The sequence below is a fragment of the Eulemur rufifrons genome, chromosome 10 (assembly GCF_041146395.1).
Source record: "Eulemur rufifrons isolate Redbay chromosome 10, OSU_ERuf_1, whole genome shotgun sequence".
Classification (NCBI taxonomy): domain Eukaryota; kingdom Metazoa; phylum Chordata; class Mammalia; order Primates; family Lemuridae; genus Eulemur; species Eulemur rufifrons.
The window spans coordinates 5,967,232-5,986,513 of NC_090992.1; the positions used below are offsets into that span (position 1 = coordinate 5,967,232).

General features: G+C 46.5%; 1 protein-coding gene across 1 annotated transcript in view; it reads right to left on the reverse strand.

Moving 5' to 3' along the window:
- Window positions 1-19,282, reverse strand: part of SIL1 (SIL1 nucleotide exchange factor) — a 197,744-nt gene that overhangs the window by 122,886 nt on the left and 55,576 nt on the right. The window contains exon 3 of the mRNA XM_069484092.1: window positions 13,708-13,843. Within this exon, the coding sequence (XP_069340193.1) occupies window positions 13,708-13,843 (136 nt within the window). The remainder of the gene's footprint in view (window positions 1-13,707; window positions 13,844-19,282) is intronic.

Sequence of the window (19,282 nt, forward strand, 5' to 3'; positions counted from 1 at the left end):
GGCACAGAGGACCCTGCTCATCTCAGAGACAAAGCGTGGAGAATCAAATTAGCAGCCCTGCACTGCTGGTGTGGAGGAAAGCAAATCCTCACTCCCCTCCCCCCACTCGTCACCAACCATGTTTAAAATGAAAAACACGGGAATGTGTGTGGGAGTCAGCACAAGCATGAAGTTCAAGGGAAGCCAGGACCCTGAAGAAGCTCCTATGAGGCACTTATGAACTATGGGAAAGTTAATTTCAAAGGGCATCTAATAAATGCAGCCCTACAACAGATCTTGCCATTGCCAAGCCGTATTTGCTGAAGGCCTGGGAAGCCTCCAGAATCTGCCAGCAGGTCAGTTCACTAAGGCGGGAAATGGGGAAGGAAGCCCACAAAGGCCAGACTGTAAGGGAAAGGCTAAGCTCTAGACACATCTACACAGACTGGGGTGGGGTGCCTAAAACAAGGGCTTTCCATTGGCCGGTCTAAAAAAGAAGCCATATCTGGTTTGGTCCAGATTTGTCCTAAGTCCCTCCCTATGTCTTAGTCTCCTTGCTACAAGAGCTGAGCAGCTCGGGACCTTTGGCTTTCCTGTAGCCGTATGGCTATGTGAAGAGGAGAGCATGAGGCTGAGAGGTAGCCACAATATCCCCGGGTAGCAGACTCCGCGGGGCCTCACGGCTTCCTTCTAGACTGTGCCAACAGTGAGTCCAGCACGGGTCTTCCTGGCCAGCCAGGCTGAGAAAGGTACTCCTTTCTCTTGTTCTAACAGGTTGGTGGCCCAGCTGGCTCTCTTCTCTGCTCCTGCTGGTTTCTCATTGCCTCTGGTTCCCCAAAGTCCCATTCTGAGCCCTACTCTATTATTCTGGGTGTTTCTAATGTTCTAGGGATGGGTCAGAAAACAGCAAAGTTTAACCATGTCTTCACAGCCAAGGATTTTCTAGAACCCAATGTTCCTTTTCCTCTGCTCTCCTCCAGAGGGCAAACGAGAGCCCAGTGTCACCAGTAATTCACTTTCAACAACATCATGGCCTCACCAGCACTAGCCTGGAGGCCTCAATGACCTTGACATGTCAACACTATAATGACAGACACAAGGACATTTGTGTATCCATACCCTGTGAGTGGGCTGGTAGGACTGCCAACCTTTGTGTTCAAATGGATTCCCAGGTAGGCTGCGGTGCTTAAGGCCAAAGCACTCTGCTATGCCTTCACTGTACTTAACCAGCAGTAGGCACATAGCAAATACTTAAACACCTCAGGTCTCCCCACGAAGTCCCCTGGAGGTGAGACTGCCCTCTTTTCCTTAGAGATTCTAAAAGCCAATCCTAGAGGAGAAGCAAGGGGGTTGCTTGGGAGGAAAAGCAGGAGAAAAGAGAGGCTGGACACCCCAGACTCCACCCAAGAGGCGTATGCAATGGGGGAGCAGTGCAGGGATAGGGAGGCAGGACTTGCTCTCCATGCACAGTCTGCCTGCCAACACTTACTGGATGGCAAGAATCCTGGATCCGTGGGCGAGGATTGAGTCATGTTATGAATCTCCTTTTTCTAAGCAGCATGTGAAAAAACTCCTCCATCTCAGGAAGGGAAGGTAGGGAGGAGGGGGCGATATGCGGGGAAGGTGGTGGTCTGCAATTGGCAATTGGAAGCACAGATTTCATTCTAATGCTAAAGCAGCCTCCACAAATTACAAGGGGTCCACTCTGGAAGAAGCTAGGCAGGCCAGGGGGCTAGACTGTGGTTTTGGATAGAGTCAGCATACCACTGCCATGCAACTGTTATCACTGCAGTGTTGATAATTTCCCTGTAAGAAGCAAATCTTCCCATAACCATAAATCAATCCCTCACTGCAATTTTAGAAACCTATCCAAAAAAACAAATTCAGCTATTAACAGACACTCTCAATGCTCGGCTCTAGAAGCATAATTAGGGGAGATTCTGAACAGTGCCCTTAGGCAGGCCATACAAGAACAGGGTAGAAAGGAGTCATATACACTTAGGAAGCTCATTTAGAGAATGGGCTGTGCTTAATGCATGCAGGCCCAGGAGTGCAGACACTCACTCCCGGCCGCCTGCTCAGAGGCAGGCTGCGAGCTGCGACACTGGCAGATGGCTGCCCCAGTCGCAATCGTGCACACTCCAACGGCTGCCTCCTCCCGTCCACCCTTGAGCACAGGCTTCTGCTCCCGCAAGGGGCGGGGAGCACTGGCAGACATTACCCCCAAAGAATAGTGCCTTTCCCTAGGGAAGGTAAACATTTCCATCAGAAGGCAGAAGCCGGCACAAGGCAATTTCTCTTTGTGCAGGGAAAAAGAGCTGCAAACATAAAGTTGCTCAGTCAAAAGAGACAGATGATCTCTGCAAGCTGAGTGGTGCCAAACTGTCTGTAAAGGGTTTGCACATCCATCAGCACAAGTGGCTGCCGGGGGAGGAGAGAGCGCAGGAGCATGGGAGGCCCACGCAGGGTGCAGGACTCTCTGGCCTCAGAAGCCCAGGAGAGGGGAAGCTGGTCATCTTTTCGCTGGGGCTCTAGCCTGAGCAAAGATGCAGCAAAAGGTTTGATTTCCAGCAGTTGCTCTCTCCTCTCTCCCAGGTGCTCCCAATCCTGCCAAGTCCATACCCAAGATCTGTCCACTTTAAGCCTCTGCATTCACAAGCTTTCTTGGGCAGTTTACTGTTCAATCTTGAGCCAGCCACTTCTCCCTACTGCCACCATCCCCCACTTTTTTTTAAGTCACGTGTGACTAAAAGAGAAATGACAGTTCACTAGTCTTATGCCTAAAATAACCTATAGAGAAATATGGTTTATGAACTCCCCCGTAATACAATACATAATTCAGAGCCCAACCATTTGTCACAGTATTGAGTAATCCACATGCATCCCAAGGGGCTGACAATAAAATTTGTAAATCAATAGCAAAAAGCAGTACACCTTAGCCACTGAGTTAAAATACAAAGAACATTTTTTAGCATTGATTTTTTTTAACTTAGAAAATATGGGCTTCTGGGGGTAGATGCTTGTAAGAGAGTTGTGTGCAGAATAAAAGACTATACTTTCCAGACCCCCCAAAAGCTGACTTCAATGCAAAAATAAAAACTCCAAGACTCACATTCTTCCAATGATAACAATGACACTCTTCTACAAACCCTGCTATTAGCATGACAGGGATGGCCACATCAGTCACAGGAACACCATATGTACCTTTTATACTCAAGGAAAGCAAGCAAAATACCTGCTTTGTGTAAGAGCAAGGCACTGAAAACAGGAAAGAAAATAATAAATTATTGCAAAGCTGGGTTTGGACTTATTTTTCTTTCTTCTGGATCATCAAACAGTGAGCGCAGGGGTAGGCATCTCAATCCACAAACATATTGCCATAGTGATTGGTACTTAGGTAGAGGGATAAAAATAAGCAAAATTTCATTAATATTCCAAGGAACAGAAACAAGTGCCCTGATCATTCAGCCCTACAGAGAGTCCTAATGCCAAGTAAGCAGCTTCCTCCTCAGTCGCTGCATGGCACTGCTGCAGGATCAGACTTGGGGTGTGTCTCCATTGTAATCTGACCGATTACAGGCCTAGAGCAGACCTCTCCTCAGAGGCAGGCATTGGGGCCCCTTGATAGAGCCCTCCCTCAGACACGGAAGGTGAGACGGAGCCGGGTGTTTCCTGCTATGCTGGGGGCATGAGTATGCCCTGATCAGTTTCTTCTTTACCTAGCAGGTCTAGGTAAAAAATAAATAAATAAATAAAAAATAAAAAATACTTGGATATTCACTTACTTCGTTTAACTTTTTATTTTGAAATAATTTTTCTTTCTTTCTTTTTTTTTTTAAAAGAGATAGGGTCTCACTCTATAACCCATGCTATAGTACAGTGGCACAATCACAGCTCACTGCAGCCCGGAACTCCAGCACTTAAGCGATCTTCCTGCCTCAGCCTCCTGTTGAAATAATTTTAGACTTACAGAAAAGTCGCAGGACAACTACAGAGTTCTCATATACCCTTCACCCAGATTCCCCTGATATTAACATCTTATATAACTATAGAACAATTATCAAAACTAAGAAATTAACATTGGTACAACACTAGTAATTAAACTATAGGCTTTTTTCAGGTTTCACTAGTTTTTTCCACTATTTTCTTTTTTCCTGTTCCAGAATCAAATCTAGGATACCACACTGTATTTAGTTGTCATGTCTCCTTAGTCTCCTCCAATCTGTGACAGTTGCTCAGTCTTTGTCTTTCCTGACCCAGACATACTTGAAGTGTACTGGTTAGTTATTCCACAGATTGTACCTCAATGCGGGTTTGTCTAATGTCCATTAATTTTTAGTACAATAGAAACAATAGCAGCTAACACTGAGATGTAATTGTGTACCTGGTACTACAGTAAATACTCTTTACTTCATTTACTATCTATCTATCTATCTATTGAGACAGAGTGTTGCTCTGTCACCCAGGCTAGAGTGCCATGGTATCAGCCTAGCTCACAGCAACCTCAAACTCCTGGGCTCAAGCAATCCTCCTGCCTTAGCCTCCCAAGTAGCTAGGACTACAGGCACGCGCCACCACACCCCAGATAATTTTTCTATTTTTAATAGAAACGGGTCTCACTCTTGCCCAGGCTGGTCTCGAATTCCTGACCTCAAGTGATCCTCCCACCTCAGCCTCCCAGAGTGCTAGGATTACAGGTGTGAGCCACCACGCCTGGCCACTTATTTACTAGTTAAAATAACTCTCTGAAGTAGGTATTACTACTACCCCTATTTTACAGATGGAGACATTTCATTAAGCTTTCATGGCTACCAGCTGTAAAAGAGCTGAGGTATGCACCCAGGTAGATTGACTGTACAACACTATACTGTATGTTATATTCAAGGCACTTCAATGACAACCAAATGCCAAAATACAGCTTGGGCTCTGTCCTCCACCTCCCCTCTTGCTGAAGCACATGTCTCATTGAAGAAACGTCATTATAGGCTTTGTCTTTTTTCCAAAGGAGAAAAACTATTCCATTTTAATTTCTAAGTTCTGCCCATACAACCAAAAGATAATTTTTGTCTTGACAAGAAGCATCTTTCTGGACTAAAGGCAAAAAAAAGGCCATTGTTCTCCTGAGCCCTCACTCCAGACTGGTACCAGGCAGAGGCAAACCAGCTGAGCATGTAAGTACGCTTAATTCAAGAGAATTCTCTTCCAAAGCCTTTGCAGGTGTATGGAAACACAGAGGTCACAAAACCTTAAAAAGCGGGGAAAAAACCTTCTGGGATTGCTTGTTTTCCATGTCATGCCCAGAAATACCCAATGATGAGCAACACTAGCTGGCATTTCCTCTTTAGCATTAGGCTCGTTGGGAAAGTTGAGGCACAAACCATTCATGTAGCACAGAGTGTATATGTGTTAAGGGACAGGGCTGTGGGAGACAGGCTGGGAAGAACTCCAGCTGCACTCCAGGATTTATTTTTAATGCTTATGACTTTAGATCACTCAGTTCCACAGACTTGATTTTTCCCAAATCCCCTCTCTGGCAATGCTAATGTGTTTTCCTCTGGTTCTGACTGATCAGCGAAATACGTGGCTGGACGGATTGCCTTGGAAGTCATTTCTTTGATGCTAGCAGAACTGAGAAAATATTCCCCAGCTACACACCTCTCCACCTATCCATCCCTGCCACCTGCCACTCAGCTGCAGGGATAGGCCACTACAGCAAGGGAGGAAAGGAGGCAGAGAAGGCAGACTGCGATGCAGGGGAGAGGGAGAAGGGCTGAGAGCATGAAAATGAGGGAGACAGAAAAAGAGCATTTTGTTCAAACAGCCACCATGGAACCAAGACAGGCATAAGCAGGGTTAGATGAAGCCAGCAAATAGGTGAAAAGGTCTTGCCTTCCTTTGACTTGTCTTCCTCTCACTTCTCTTCACAAGTGTGCATCCTTCAATACCACCACTAAGATGGACTCTTAAATCAAATACTTCATCTGGCTGCCTCTATTACTGCCAGCTTTGTAAAAGAAAGAACCCCTCCCCTTTGAAATCTACCATTCTATACCTATCTCTAAGGTACCCTCAGCTAACTATTTTGATCAAATACTGGAAGCTGAAATACTAACAAACTTTAGGGAACAATTCCTCCAGCATCTCCATCTGTAATTCAACCCAGTGGGAATCTAAAGCCAGCTAACAGTCCTCAAATTACACTGTACACAGGGCCACTTACTCCACCATGTTTAAGGACATCTGGATCTATCCCTAAGCTCTAACCTAGGAAACCAAAATGGGACAGCTTGATTCTGCATCCACTTGAATAATTTCCCCCTCTCAGTGTCAAAGGCCTCCAAAATTCACAGTATTCTTTCTGTTCCCACATAGACTTCAAACAGAAGTGCAGTTTCTATCTTCAGAAGAAAGGAAATCCTGGGAAAAGCAATGGGATCTGAGGCCCCTTCACCAATGAACCATGGGCTCCAAAAGAGACTAAGAGAAAATGTAACCACTTCCTTATGGGGCATCTTGAGGACTTAAATAATGTACACAAAGCACCTAGCACAAGGGGATGTAAAAAAAAAAAAAAGTTAGTTTTTCTCCCTTCCACACCCAACTGCTAGATTAGAATTCCTAGGTCCTACTTCCCCTCAGTCATTCTTGGCCACGAGCTACCAGACAACCTCCTCGTCCCCTGTCCAAAAGTCTAACTTGGCAAAGCCAGGAAATGATGGAATAGAGATTCACATGATGATGTTTATGCAACATTTAAAGGGCTTCTGGGGTTGGGGGTAGGGATAGTTTTCTTTTTTTTTTTTTTTCCCCCCTAAGCAAAAAGAACTTTGCAAATATACCATATTACTATTCCATAAAAACTCACCTCTGTCTAGATAAACTAATTATGACCACAGGTAATCAAGTCTGAAAACTTTTTAAGCCAAAGTAATGGTCCTCTCCTTCCAAATAACTGCATTATACAAAGTATAAATGGACTGTTCTAGGAATTAAAGAAATTAAAACTCAATCTTTGTTTTCCCAAATCAACATATTATAGGAAATAAGGCAAGAATAACAACCTATGAGTTTATGAACAATAACAAAACCCCAACATGAACAGAAATATATCAATCAGCCTGACTGGCACCCAAATAACAAAAGGCTTACAGAGGCCCCTGCACACGAAGCCCTGCTTCATTCAGGTTCTTTCCAGGCCTGCCAGAAGATCAGTGGCTAGTGGTTTGTCGCCCCCACCCTGCCCTTGGACATTTCTAGGGGCTTCAAAGAGTCTTCTTGATATTCCCTGTCTGCAGAAGAGGGAAGGTTGGAGTAGGTTCAGAGGAGTTTCCATAAAGCTCCCTAGCTTGCCATTCTGGCCTTTTCCTCACCGAGCCTCATAGGCCAAATAGACAAAGGTCTGTCTCAACAACCCCAGAGAGAACCCAACAGTCCCCGGAATGATGTGTCCACCATTCCTTCAACGCCAGTTATCCCGCTGCCCACCTATCCACTGTCCAGGGCTCACATTGCTCAAAAAAGTCACCAAACCCACCGGTCCTGGCCCACCACAAAGTCAGGTTGTCAGATGTCAACTGGACCCTTCCTGATGCTGAGTGATGCTTTGTTCTCACCCCTTGGTTGTCCAAGCATGTTCCCCATAGGGATTTTTCCTAACCTTCCATTTCTCAAGTACCCAACTGAGCTCTTCTCTTTTATCACCCAAGGCAGAAGCCCACCCTCAGCTTGGCTCAGAAAACTGAAGACATCTAACAGAAGCTTCTTCAATTTCCCTCTATATCTCTCCCACTTTTCTGTGTCTCCTTCTAGCCTCTACTTCTAATTTCTAAGTCTCATCATATTCATGAAGCCAAGACTGCCCGTCTGCCACCTAAATGACTTTGCCCCATCAATGATCTCTCTGAGATTTTATTAATAAATATTTCTGTCAACATTGATTCCTTTCCCTTCTGACATACACAAAACCTCTCTCCATCCAGCTGCAATGACACCACCTCTGGGAAGCCATTCCTGCAGGGCCTTCCATGTCCTCATAGTGCCACATTCTTGTCTAGGGGTCCTCCTACACCGTAAGCCCAGGTGGGCAAGCCTCTGTCATGCCCACCATGACATCCCCACCATCAAGTACTATACTTGGAACATTGTAGGAATTCAACAAATAGAACATGAAATAAGTAAGTTTTTTGACGTGGCTAGCTCTAAATTTACCATTTTAGTTCTCTTCTTCCATTTACTCTCAAACTCTTTAAACCCAGGAGTTCACATCATCTTTCTCCATTTCCTCATCTCCCAGCACAGGCCCCGGTTGGCCTCAATGACAGACTCATAAGTTACACTTACTTTCAGCCCTTTACACCTACTGGCTTGTCAGTTCTCCTCCTCATCCCTCCTCTCCCTCTTACTGTCCCCCACCTTGGAAACAGAGAATGCTGCCCACCACCACCATCTCATTGTCCCCCTACACATACCTGCCTCTTTACCCAAGAAGATACACTCTCATTTTCTGGTCTCTGTTCAGGAGACCAGGATGAGGGCTGGTCTGTAGAAAGAACAACCCATGATAAGAGGGTTGGAACTTTCAGCCCATCCCCACCCCAACCTCGCGGGAGAGAAGGGAGACTAGAGATTGAGTTCAATCACCAATGGCTAATGCCTTTATAAATCATGACTACATAATGAAACCTCCATAAAGGCCCCTAAACAATGGGATTCAGAGAGCTTCCTGAACTCCACTTGAACTTGAGGGCTGGTGAATACACTGGCGTGCTGGGAGGCTGGCGCACCTGGAGAAGGCATAGAAGATCTGTGAGACTACCCCACCCACACTCCAGTACCTTACCCCTGCATCTCTTCCATTTGTCTGTTACTGGGTTGCATCCTTTACAATAAACCAGTAAATGTAAGTGAAGTGTTTTCCTGAGTTCTGAGAGCAATTCTAGCAAATTATCAAGTATGAGGACGAGGTTGTGAGAATCTCCAATTTGTAGCTGGTTAGTCAGAAATACAGGTGGCCGGGACTTGCAAGAGCCATCTGAAATGGGGGCAGTCTCAGCGCTTTATCTTGTAGAATGTGACACTAATTCCAGGTAGATAATGTCAGAATTGAATTGAATTATTGGACACCCAGTTGGTGACAGAGGAGTGAAGAACCACACAGCCCCTTCAAAGCTGCCAAGAGCCAAAGGCCCCACAGAAACAGTCCCACAGTCACCCAGACCAGAGTCAGGTGCTCCTTCAGACAGATGTCCAGAGCCTGCAGGAAATCAGGCTCCTCTCTTAAATACTTGAAACCAGAGTAGTTGGTCTACTATAAATGAGGTTTTTAAAATTCAATTCCCTCTTATTGCTCGTGCAGATCTGAAATGATCTGACCAGATGGCTGGTGCTCTATAATTCTTGGATTGCTCTCATCAGTTGTTGATGATTTGGATTTTTTTCCCTCCTCACATGAATGTGTTCCTGCACAGGCTTCCTGCATGCTCACATCGAGTGGGCTCTTTGTGCTAATACCAATATTCCAGAGACTCTCACAGCCGCCCGGAGTCAGATCAGGTCAATAAGGAGCCGGGCTGAGCCTGGCTATTCTTCCCTGAGCACACGGGGCCAACGTGCAGCACTGGCTAATGGGCAACACGAGGAGGCTCTTCCCAGGCTGCCTCCTCACCACCACTTCTCCGTCAGGTCCCCAAGGAAAGGGAGGTATCAAAGGTATATTTTTTTAAATGACAACTATAGCCATTTATTGAATATATCCTATGTGCCAGACCCTGCATGAAACATTTTACATATGTTAGCCTTGTTCCATTCTCATCTCTGAAGAAGATATTTTTATCCCTATTTTCAGATAAGGAAACTCAGATTCAGAGATTTTGAGCAACCTGACCAAAGCCACACAGCTCAAAAAGAGAACTATTGGTGGGGTTAGAGGTTCAGCATCATAAAACTTGACTAACTGCCCTACCAAGATCTCAGAATTAAAGACAGAAGGCCCTGGCCTTGCCACACCGTCCTTTGTGCCCTCACTGAGCATAGGACACTTCCACCAGGATATCCAAAAACACTTTAGGTGGTTTTCTTTTTCTTTTTTTTGTCTCTGTATCCTCTGTGAGACTATGAGCTGCTAGAGAGCAGGGGCCATGTCCCTTTTGCTACCCAGGAAGATAGTAGGGCACAGTGGTTAGGAGCTGAGGTTTAGAGCCAGACAAAGCTAGGTTTGAATTCTGATTCTACCACTTATTGGTTATGTGGTTAAGTCATTTCTTCTCTCTGAGACTCAGTTTTTTCTGTAAAAATGAGGATAGTTATAGCACCTGCCCTCCAAGGATGCCTGGCAGAGTCCATGTCACTAAATGTGAACTATTATCTGTATCTCTGGCTATGATTACAGTGCCTGGCACAAAGTAGGATCTCAGAAAATGCCCAGGGAGCAGAAGCTCCATCAAATCTGGCTGTGACCCACATTCTGTAATGACAAGTACATAGGCACAAAGTCCTGGTGTTCAGGGGTTCTCAGCCCCAAGACAAATTTCTCAGTTCCCTGCCCAGAACCCATAGGATCTGCCAGCAAACAGCTTTCCTCTGCTTGCTTGAGAACAGCTGACGCTGAATCCACACTCAAATGCTTGCTGTGCCTCCGAAGGTGAGGCAGATCCCAAAATAAACCAGAAGAGAGAGAGACAGGAAAATCACTTCTAGGAACAAGTGGCTCCCAGTGAGGATGCTGACAGTAATAACAGAGGCAGGCAGACTTCAGGAGAATGACCTGTAGCTGTTCCAGGGCTCAGTGGCTGGGGCCCAACTGCCACCTGGGCTGGTGGGAAGGCCCACGAAGTCACAGGCTGGTCCCGTGGTGTCCCACCCAAGCTGCAGCAGGCAGTCTGGAAATCTGCCTTCACATGAGCCCAGCCCACAGCCATGTACCCTCGTTTTCCCCCTTGGAGGTCTAAGAACAACAGAGCTGCTGTCCTCCCTTCAGAGACCTGAGGGGACAGAAGGTATTGAACTGGGGTCAATAACTGTCAATATAACTTGCCATTTTCTTAAAAGTCCCCAAAAGAGATGCTACCAATTTCCTGTGCTATATCACTTACTCTCAGGCAGAAAATGCTCTGCTAACCCCTTCTGCTCATGCTTAACCTTGCTCCTTCATCAAAATTTCTATAGAGGGAGGGAGGGGAACAATTTCATGAGCATGAAGGCTCCCCTTCACATCATAAGTTCCCTTCCCCATGTAAGGCCACAGGGACAGGAAGGCTACATGTTCACATACCCTCACTGGCATCCAATTCCACAACTGAGTTGAAGGGGTGGCGCAAGTGGATAATTTACCATTGAAAATCAGAACAGCTGTGAGCACTGAGGGATTTCTTCATGTCAGGAATCGGCAGAGGGCTTTGCATCTATCATCTGTCTCACTCACTCCACACGACAGCCTCTGCAGCAGGCAGGGCAGGACATTTCCCCCCCACAGGAGGGAAACCAAAGAGCAGAAGGATTCAGTGACTTGCCCAAGTTCTTCCAAGTAGCAAAGCTAGGATGTGAACCCAGGACTGGCTGAGTCTAAGTCTGTCCTCTTTACCGCTAAATTATACTACCTCCCCGTTAAGTTCTCAGGAATGACTACATTCCTTTTAACCTTCTGGTAGATGGATTGGAAGCTACCAGCCAGCATTCAGAATGTGGTAATTTAAATATCATACTCTGGCTGAGGGCAAGTGCCAGCTATCCACAGACCACTGAGAGGTCAATTTCCTAACGATATACACATGAAACAACTCAATCTGTATCGGGGCCTAAAAATGTCCCGTCTGCCTCCGCTCGTCCAACTCCTTGATGCCAGGCTCTGAATCACTCCACATCAGACACTGAGGCCAGAAGAAGCCTAGTGCCCTCTCACCAGTCCTGCTTTGGGGATGATTCCAAAGGTTGCCAAGGTACAGGCAAAAAATGCTTTTGGGATGGGACAGGCACAACCGGAACCAGAGCTGCATTGCCCTCTGAGATGCAGGGCCTCTGTTTATGTGTTCAGCTGCAACACTCCAGCCGCTGGGGCAACCCCAAGGGAATTTAGTGCAGAAGAATTTACAACGAACGGGCTCTTGAGAAAACTATAAGGCAGAGGGTGATGTCAATGGAGCATCAAGTTAAATGTAAAAATCAGTGCTCCACTCCAGTTCTCCAGGAGCTTCTCAGAGCCCACAGCCCACACCTGTCACACAGGCTCTGGCTCTCCCTCCACAAGGACACAGAGAGGGGCTCTTTTCTTTAGCCATTAAGAGCAGTCCCACTGCCCAGAGGGCTGAATAAGGGCCCAGCGTCAGAACTGTCAACTTGTTCTGTCGGCAATGTGAACCAGGGTACTACTGGTTGAAGGGTGCTACTGACTCAACCACAGGAACAGATAGGGTAGGAGTAGGGACATTGACCTCCATGTGCCCCAGGCACTTGCCTTGTCAAAAGCACTACAAGTGACACCATATAAAACAAGTGAATACAGCCCACATCTTCTACACCCTACCCATAAGAGCTCCTCTGGTTTTAGTTCTCAAGGACTGAGGGTGGGGGAGGTTAGTTCTCAGGGAAGGCTGGGCAGGCAGAGGCTGGATCTGCTGAACCCAGTACCTCTGTTCCTGAAACCTCCCTCTGCCCAATGCCATTAGCTCCCACTGGCTTCCTTAGTGCTTCATCACTCTTCTGTGGCAGCAACTACCCGTATGCAAGCCCAGCAGGAGCAACATTGCTACCAGAAAGCTGGCTGGCACAGCAAATGCTGCCCTGCCAGCACAGCAGCAATGCGGGCAGTGAGGACATGGTGATGAATATCAGCAAGGAGCTGATGAAACTACACCGTTGCAGCTGCCAGGGCTTGCCATCTACTTTGCCACAGCGCAGAATGCAAGCAGCCTACTCCTGAAAACAGTCCCACATGTCAGCATAGGAGGCTCCAGCCAGGGACAGTTGGCACTGGGAAGGAGAAGTGGGAGGAGAGTGGGTCCAGGCTCTGGGGTCAATGGCATAGGACAAGTTAGCTGGATGACAAAGGACAGGTTATGTAACCTCTCTGAGTCTCGATGTTTTCATCTGAAAATACAAAATAGTTTCTATTATTGTAAAGATTGAACAAGATTATGCACATGCAGCACCTAGCACGGTACCTGAACATGGTAAACACTCCACAACTGCTGGCTATTTGCATTATTATCTTAAGCCCTGGGCCCAGGCTCATGAAAGGGTGAGAAAGTTGTTCCTTCTGAGGATGCTCCATTTAAAAACCAGACCAGGACCAGCCCTTGTTTCTTGGCACAGGTCCCTTTAACAACAGAACATTCCTGCCCCACACCGGTGCTCAGGACTCTCTCATGAACAATATTTCAGCAGCACTGAGCCGAGCAGCAGAGCCCAAAATAGCATTTGCAGAGTGAGGCACATGTCACTGCCTCTCCTGTGCTTCAGAAGTGCAAGGAAAGAAAGTTTTCAATCACTTGCTCAGAAGGCACGGCCACCCACCACCTGCCTTCCTTCCAGGGCACTCAGATGTCGCAATTTCTGTTCTGCTGGAAAATGAAGGTCCCTGAGCCTTAGAGCAGCAGCTACCACTCTGACAGACCACACTGTTCCCCTCCAGCAGGCCAGAGAGCAGTTGCTCCTTCAGAGCAGCCCTGTGGGGACAAAGGACATATGCAGTTTGAATTCAGAGTATGTTTCATGGGAACAGGGTTGGACTGGTACCTGGCCCAAGGGCCTGCCACTCATGGGTCGGGTGAAACACCTCCAAGACCTCGGTGTCCGGCTCCTCCTCTGCTTTGGTTTCTGTTCTCTCTGTTTCTTTGGTGCTGCTCTTCTCTGGGTTGGTCAGTGCAAACTCCTTCCGAGAAAAGAAAACAGAGAGCATGACCCACCAGAACTAGGTACCAGGCAAGCAGACAGAAAATGGCCTGGGGTGGCACACTCTTTTCCTCCACCCCCCCTCCCCCACCCCAGACACATTTGGACACCTGCAGTTCCTTTCATAAGGCCAGCCTCAGAACCAGCATGTGTGAGGCGCTATGGCTGAATGAACACAGCATGTTGTCTGTCATGTGTATGTGGTTCTTCTGAAAATGCATAAGGAACAACCCCAGAAGAATCCATACTATCTTGATGGGGTTAAAGGAATATACCAGGGAAAAGGGTTGTCAAAAGGAGACAAGAAGAGCTTTTACTTTTTATTTGACATGCTACTATGCTGTTTGATGTTTAAAACTCATATATATTACTTTTACAGTAAAGACACTTATTTATTATTATTATTTTTTTTTTTTTTTAGAGACAGGGTCTTGCTATGTTGCCCAGGCTGGTCTCAAACTCCTGGGCTCAAGCCATCCTCCTTCCCTGGCCTCCCAAAGTGCTGGGATTGTAAGTGTGAGACACTGTGCCCAGCCAAAAAAAGATATTTATAAAAGAAAAAAATACACATATGAATGGGAGAGTAAAGCCTCAGATGGCCACCACAGATGTATAAAAGCCAGCTGCTAAGGCCCAGCTGATTCCCAAGCAGCCCAGCAGGGCACAATACAGGGCCTGACAATTCCCCGGGGTGCCTATGGGGCATCAATGACCTCTTGGGACATTTCAAACCATGGAGGAAGGAGTGCAAGTGGGGTGGGAGTACAGCTGGGCTGAGGGAAGAAGATGCCCAGGTTGGAAACCACTCCTAAAACCTGCTTCCTTCTACCCCATGGAGAACATGGAGGATTAATGAGATGGTGTCTGTGGAGCATTTTGAGCTTAGGAGACAGAGATGCAAGATAAATACAAAATATCATTCATTTTTCTCCTTCCTAGACTCCCATCCTTTCCATCCCATTTTTAAACCTGTTCTTGCATAAAAGCAGTAAGGCCTCAGGAAATTGGAACCAGAGGGTTCCAGAACTCTGGGAAATTACATTTGAGAGAGCAAGGAGGAATTCACAGTAGTACACGGAGAGGTTATTTCAGCCCTCCCACCTCCCCTGTCATCACTTTTCCTCTACTTCCCAATCCCTCCCCTAATAATAAGAAATATGTTTCTTGGATTCCTCCTATGAGGCCAAACCTGTGCTGGGTACTTTACACAGATTTCACTTTGGTTTTCCAACAATTCTAACCCTGCCTGAGAGATGTTACATGTAATGCCTCTCTTCAAGTAGTGCCCCAGCTCCAGACAGAGACTCCCACCTGCCTGGGTCTCTCGGAGTCTGATCTTTTTAATTAGCTGTCAGAGGAAAGGTTAGGGTGTTAAGGTGTCAGTGATGATAATATAGAGCTCCTCTAAGAACTTTTACATTTTAACAGGAATAAAGACATGGAATTTAGATAGCAGAATTTCAGACCTTGGTAAGGACCAGTAAGAAAAATATCTTAACCAAGAAGAGGCCCTCAAATCATGTCACAAGTATTGAGAGACGCTGACCCCAACATAGCGGTTAAGAACTCAAGCTCTGCAGCAGATAACCCAAAGTATAAATCTCAGTTTCCTGTGACTCTGGGAAAGTTACTTAACTTTCTAAGCCTTGGTCTCTACATTTGTAAAGTGAAAATAATAACAATATCTAGCTCATACATTAGATGAGGTGCTACATTGTAAACCACTACCCCTGGGTGTATGGTAGCTGTTACTACGATTACTTATAAAGGTAGTCATAGGTTCCCAGTTGGATGAGTTTGTGCTGTGACATCCGGAAGTAACTATACAATATGGCATCATTCAGGCAGGTCAGGTTGGGCTGGTGGTCACCTGTACTGCCTGTCCCCTCAAACCCTGCTATCCCTTCAACTTGAAGTTTCACAAATCTGAGCTCAAAAGAAAACTAGGAACAGAAGAGTCGGTGTACTTATGAGACTAAAGGGAAGACAGACCGGCAGGAGGAACCCTCCATGAGGACAGGGACATCACAGGCTTCCAGCAGCTGAGATTCCTGAGGGCAGGCACTGTGTTAGTCTCTTTCATCACTGTACCCTCCATGCCTAGAGCAGGGCTTAGTTTGTAACTGCTGAACAAATAGATGAATGGATGCCCCTCCCACAGGCAGGTGTGTCTTTTAGGTGCCTTAGACTGAGGCCAGCCCAAAGTACCTGAATGTGCTGGGTGCAGGTACTAGCCCCACATTCCAGAACGAAGACCACCTTGCCTGCTAAGTACCCAGAGCCTACATACTCCAGGGCCCAGTCATGCTGATTGGCCCTGCTAGAAGCACTAGACTGTGGAGAATGCTCATAAAATTTACCTCAGAGGTGTGTCCATCAAATGCCTCCAGGGGCCAGGCAGGGATGGATGTAAATGCGTAAAGTGGGACAGGTGTACACAACAGGGAGTGGCAACACTGTAAAAACTGGAGGCCCCCACCCCTGACCAAGGAAAGCAGATGCTACTCAGCTGGTCCATCACTGCCACACAGGCATTCAACTTGAAGAGAAAACAGAAATCCAGATTTTTATGTGAAATGTTCTTATTTTTAGAACACTAATAGGGCCAAATTAAACTGCAACCCTTGCTTTACCACACCTATTAGCCAGGTAACTCCTGGCAGGTGTGGCTGCAAGCAACGAGATTCTCTGCATCAAGGGAAGCAGAAAGGGGCACGGGAAACAGTGATCATCATGAGATGGCAGGAGGCCCTTCAAATCCAGGCATTGCCAGTGCTCATTCTAGCTACTGGGCACAGGGAAAGCCTATTTATGCAGATTGGTTAACAAGATTAACAGAGTAGTTTCAAGAAGAAGGGTTAGAAGGAGACCAATGAACCACTGAGCCACATGCTTCAAGCCCTAAGGAGGCAAAACACTTGCAACAATCCAGTCACCGCTCAAAATGTTTTTGTGCCTCCTACTGGTATCATCTTTGAACCGGACTTTAAGACACAAATACAAAAGCTGTCATTCTGTCATTATTTTACGGTATATTCAGTTTTTAGTCTGTGGGGGCAGGGGTGATACAAAATTGGTGTTCCCCTATCTGATCAGCTCACCCTATTCACCAGCTCTGGCTCTGAGAGACTTCAGATCCTCTGCCCAAATCACATCTGACCATCCTCCAAGGTCAAGGGCTCAGAAGCACTGGGAGAGGTTCAGTGATATGAACATACCATAGGCTGGACAGTCAGTTCAAAAGGAGAGTTCCAAAAGGTTTTGAGGAAAAGCAGAGTCACAAGGATGAGGTTATGATAATAGCAGCTACCGTTTATTAAGCCCTGATCGTATGCCAGGCACCGGTTAAGGTGACTTCCATACCTCAATTCTTGAGTCTCACCTGTGAAGCACATATTCTTATCACCATTTTATAGACAGGAGGACAGATAACAGGCTGCTCAAAGTCACACTGCTCAGAAAGGCAAAGCAGAGATTTAAGTCCAGACCTGCCTGGCTCCAAAGCCCACGCAGGAATTCTGACACTTCTGTGTTTCTTGGTCAGGTGTCCTATGGTTGTGCCCTGGATGCTGACGGAATGATGCTGGGGAAATGAGACCATTTTAGCACATCCACCAGCATATCTCCCTTTCCAGGCAATGACTTCCATGGGCCAGAGAAGAAACCACACTCCCAGAGAAAGGACAGGCAAAACTAGCATCACTCTGCCCAGGGAATGTCCTGAACAGGCAGAGAGACCAGGAGGTGAGAGAGGCAGGCCAGCCCTGGATCAGCCCTAAGTAAATCCCAGGCCCTGGTGCCTTCCCAGCTGGCGTCTCAGGATTCCTCCCGGGCTGGATCACCAGCACTCTATTCTCCCTACCACCGTCACTCCAAATACCAGTTTCCTCTCAACTGACTGGCAAGAAATCCCAGCTAAGGTGTTAGCTGACAACAGCTTATCATGTCACACTTCCTTGCACTTGTATCTGAATAAGAAATTCTTAAAAACCAAAGCCTTCAAGATCCAAGAGAATGAATGAATCTCTAATAGTGGGTTGACAGACACTGTGACAGAGACAGACTGCCGAGGCAATATTTTGGGGATAGAAGCCTAGCTAACACAGCCCCAAATCAAACCATAAAAGCAGCACCCCTATACTAAAAATAACAGCCGACATTTAGTGACCATTAGCCATACTGTGCCAGTCTCAATGCTACGTGCTTTATAATCACATTTACTCTACACCAAGACCTTAAGAGTGACGTACCAACCCTGTTCTACAGACAAGGAAACAAAGCTCAGAAAGGGTCAAATTGCCAAAGTAGGTGGCAAAAGGGAGCTTACAAAGGGCCTGGGCTCCACTACCGTACCTTCCTCCTTGCTCACCACCACTTTAAAGGCCAATACCACACACCCACAGCCCTTCATCATCTCATGTGGCATCCCAGGGAAGGGCCACAGCAGGAGCCTGGAGGGAGGCTGGCTCCAGATCACACTCTGATACACACAGCCAACCTTTGCCGGTGGGCATTACCCTGCCTAAACGCCTTTGGGGAGGACAATTCCAGGCCATCAGAAGGCTTACCTGGACTCCAGGATCTAAAGAAAGGATAATAACCACCCCCAACCCCCACTCCATTTTCACTGTTGTGAAGGTGGCTGGCTGCATAATTTAGATTTTAAATGACATCAGGGCAGCAATTTTTATGGTATGAGAGAAAAAATGCTTCAACTCCTACTTGTGCTTAGCACATGATGAAAGATTATGACAAATGGATACAGCTTAGGAACAGACATAAGGATAAAAGCAGCTTCTGTTGATGAAAGTCAGTATTAACATTTTTTTGAGACTAGACTCAATAGAGCTAATATAAATGGGCCAGAATAATTACGGCTCTGAAAGCTCATCTATTTGGTTGGACTATTATCCAAAAGGGACTTACTAACACACGGTCCTTAAGTAAATTCATCAGCATGCATTTGTGTTAATTGTGCATCTGCTAAGGCTCAAGAGGGGGAGCACAGGATCCTCATGAGCTGCAGGCTGGGGAGGGGACATAGCCCTGATCCCTCAAGACTTTGGGGTGGTTTTCTGGGCGATTCTACTGCCAAGCCGTGACAAAGATAGCCCCAAACTCAGGGGCCCCTGGAATCCCAATCTTACTGTTCTTGAAGCAGCAGCCAAAAAGCAGCACCAACAAAATCTTAGAGAACGTTAAAAACTCAAAAAGATTCGTGACTCCTAACTATGTTTTCTCCTGCTCCACAAAGTGGGGAGAAAGGCAGAGGGAAAACAAATGACTTCAGAGAGAAAGTGGAAGCTTGCCATGAGCCAGAGGTGAACCTCAGCTGAGCTGGATTGTTATTAAATTCATCACAATTGTCATTTGCACTTCAAGGGCCTCCTGCTCCAAAGCCTCCAGCGCTTTACCCAAC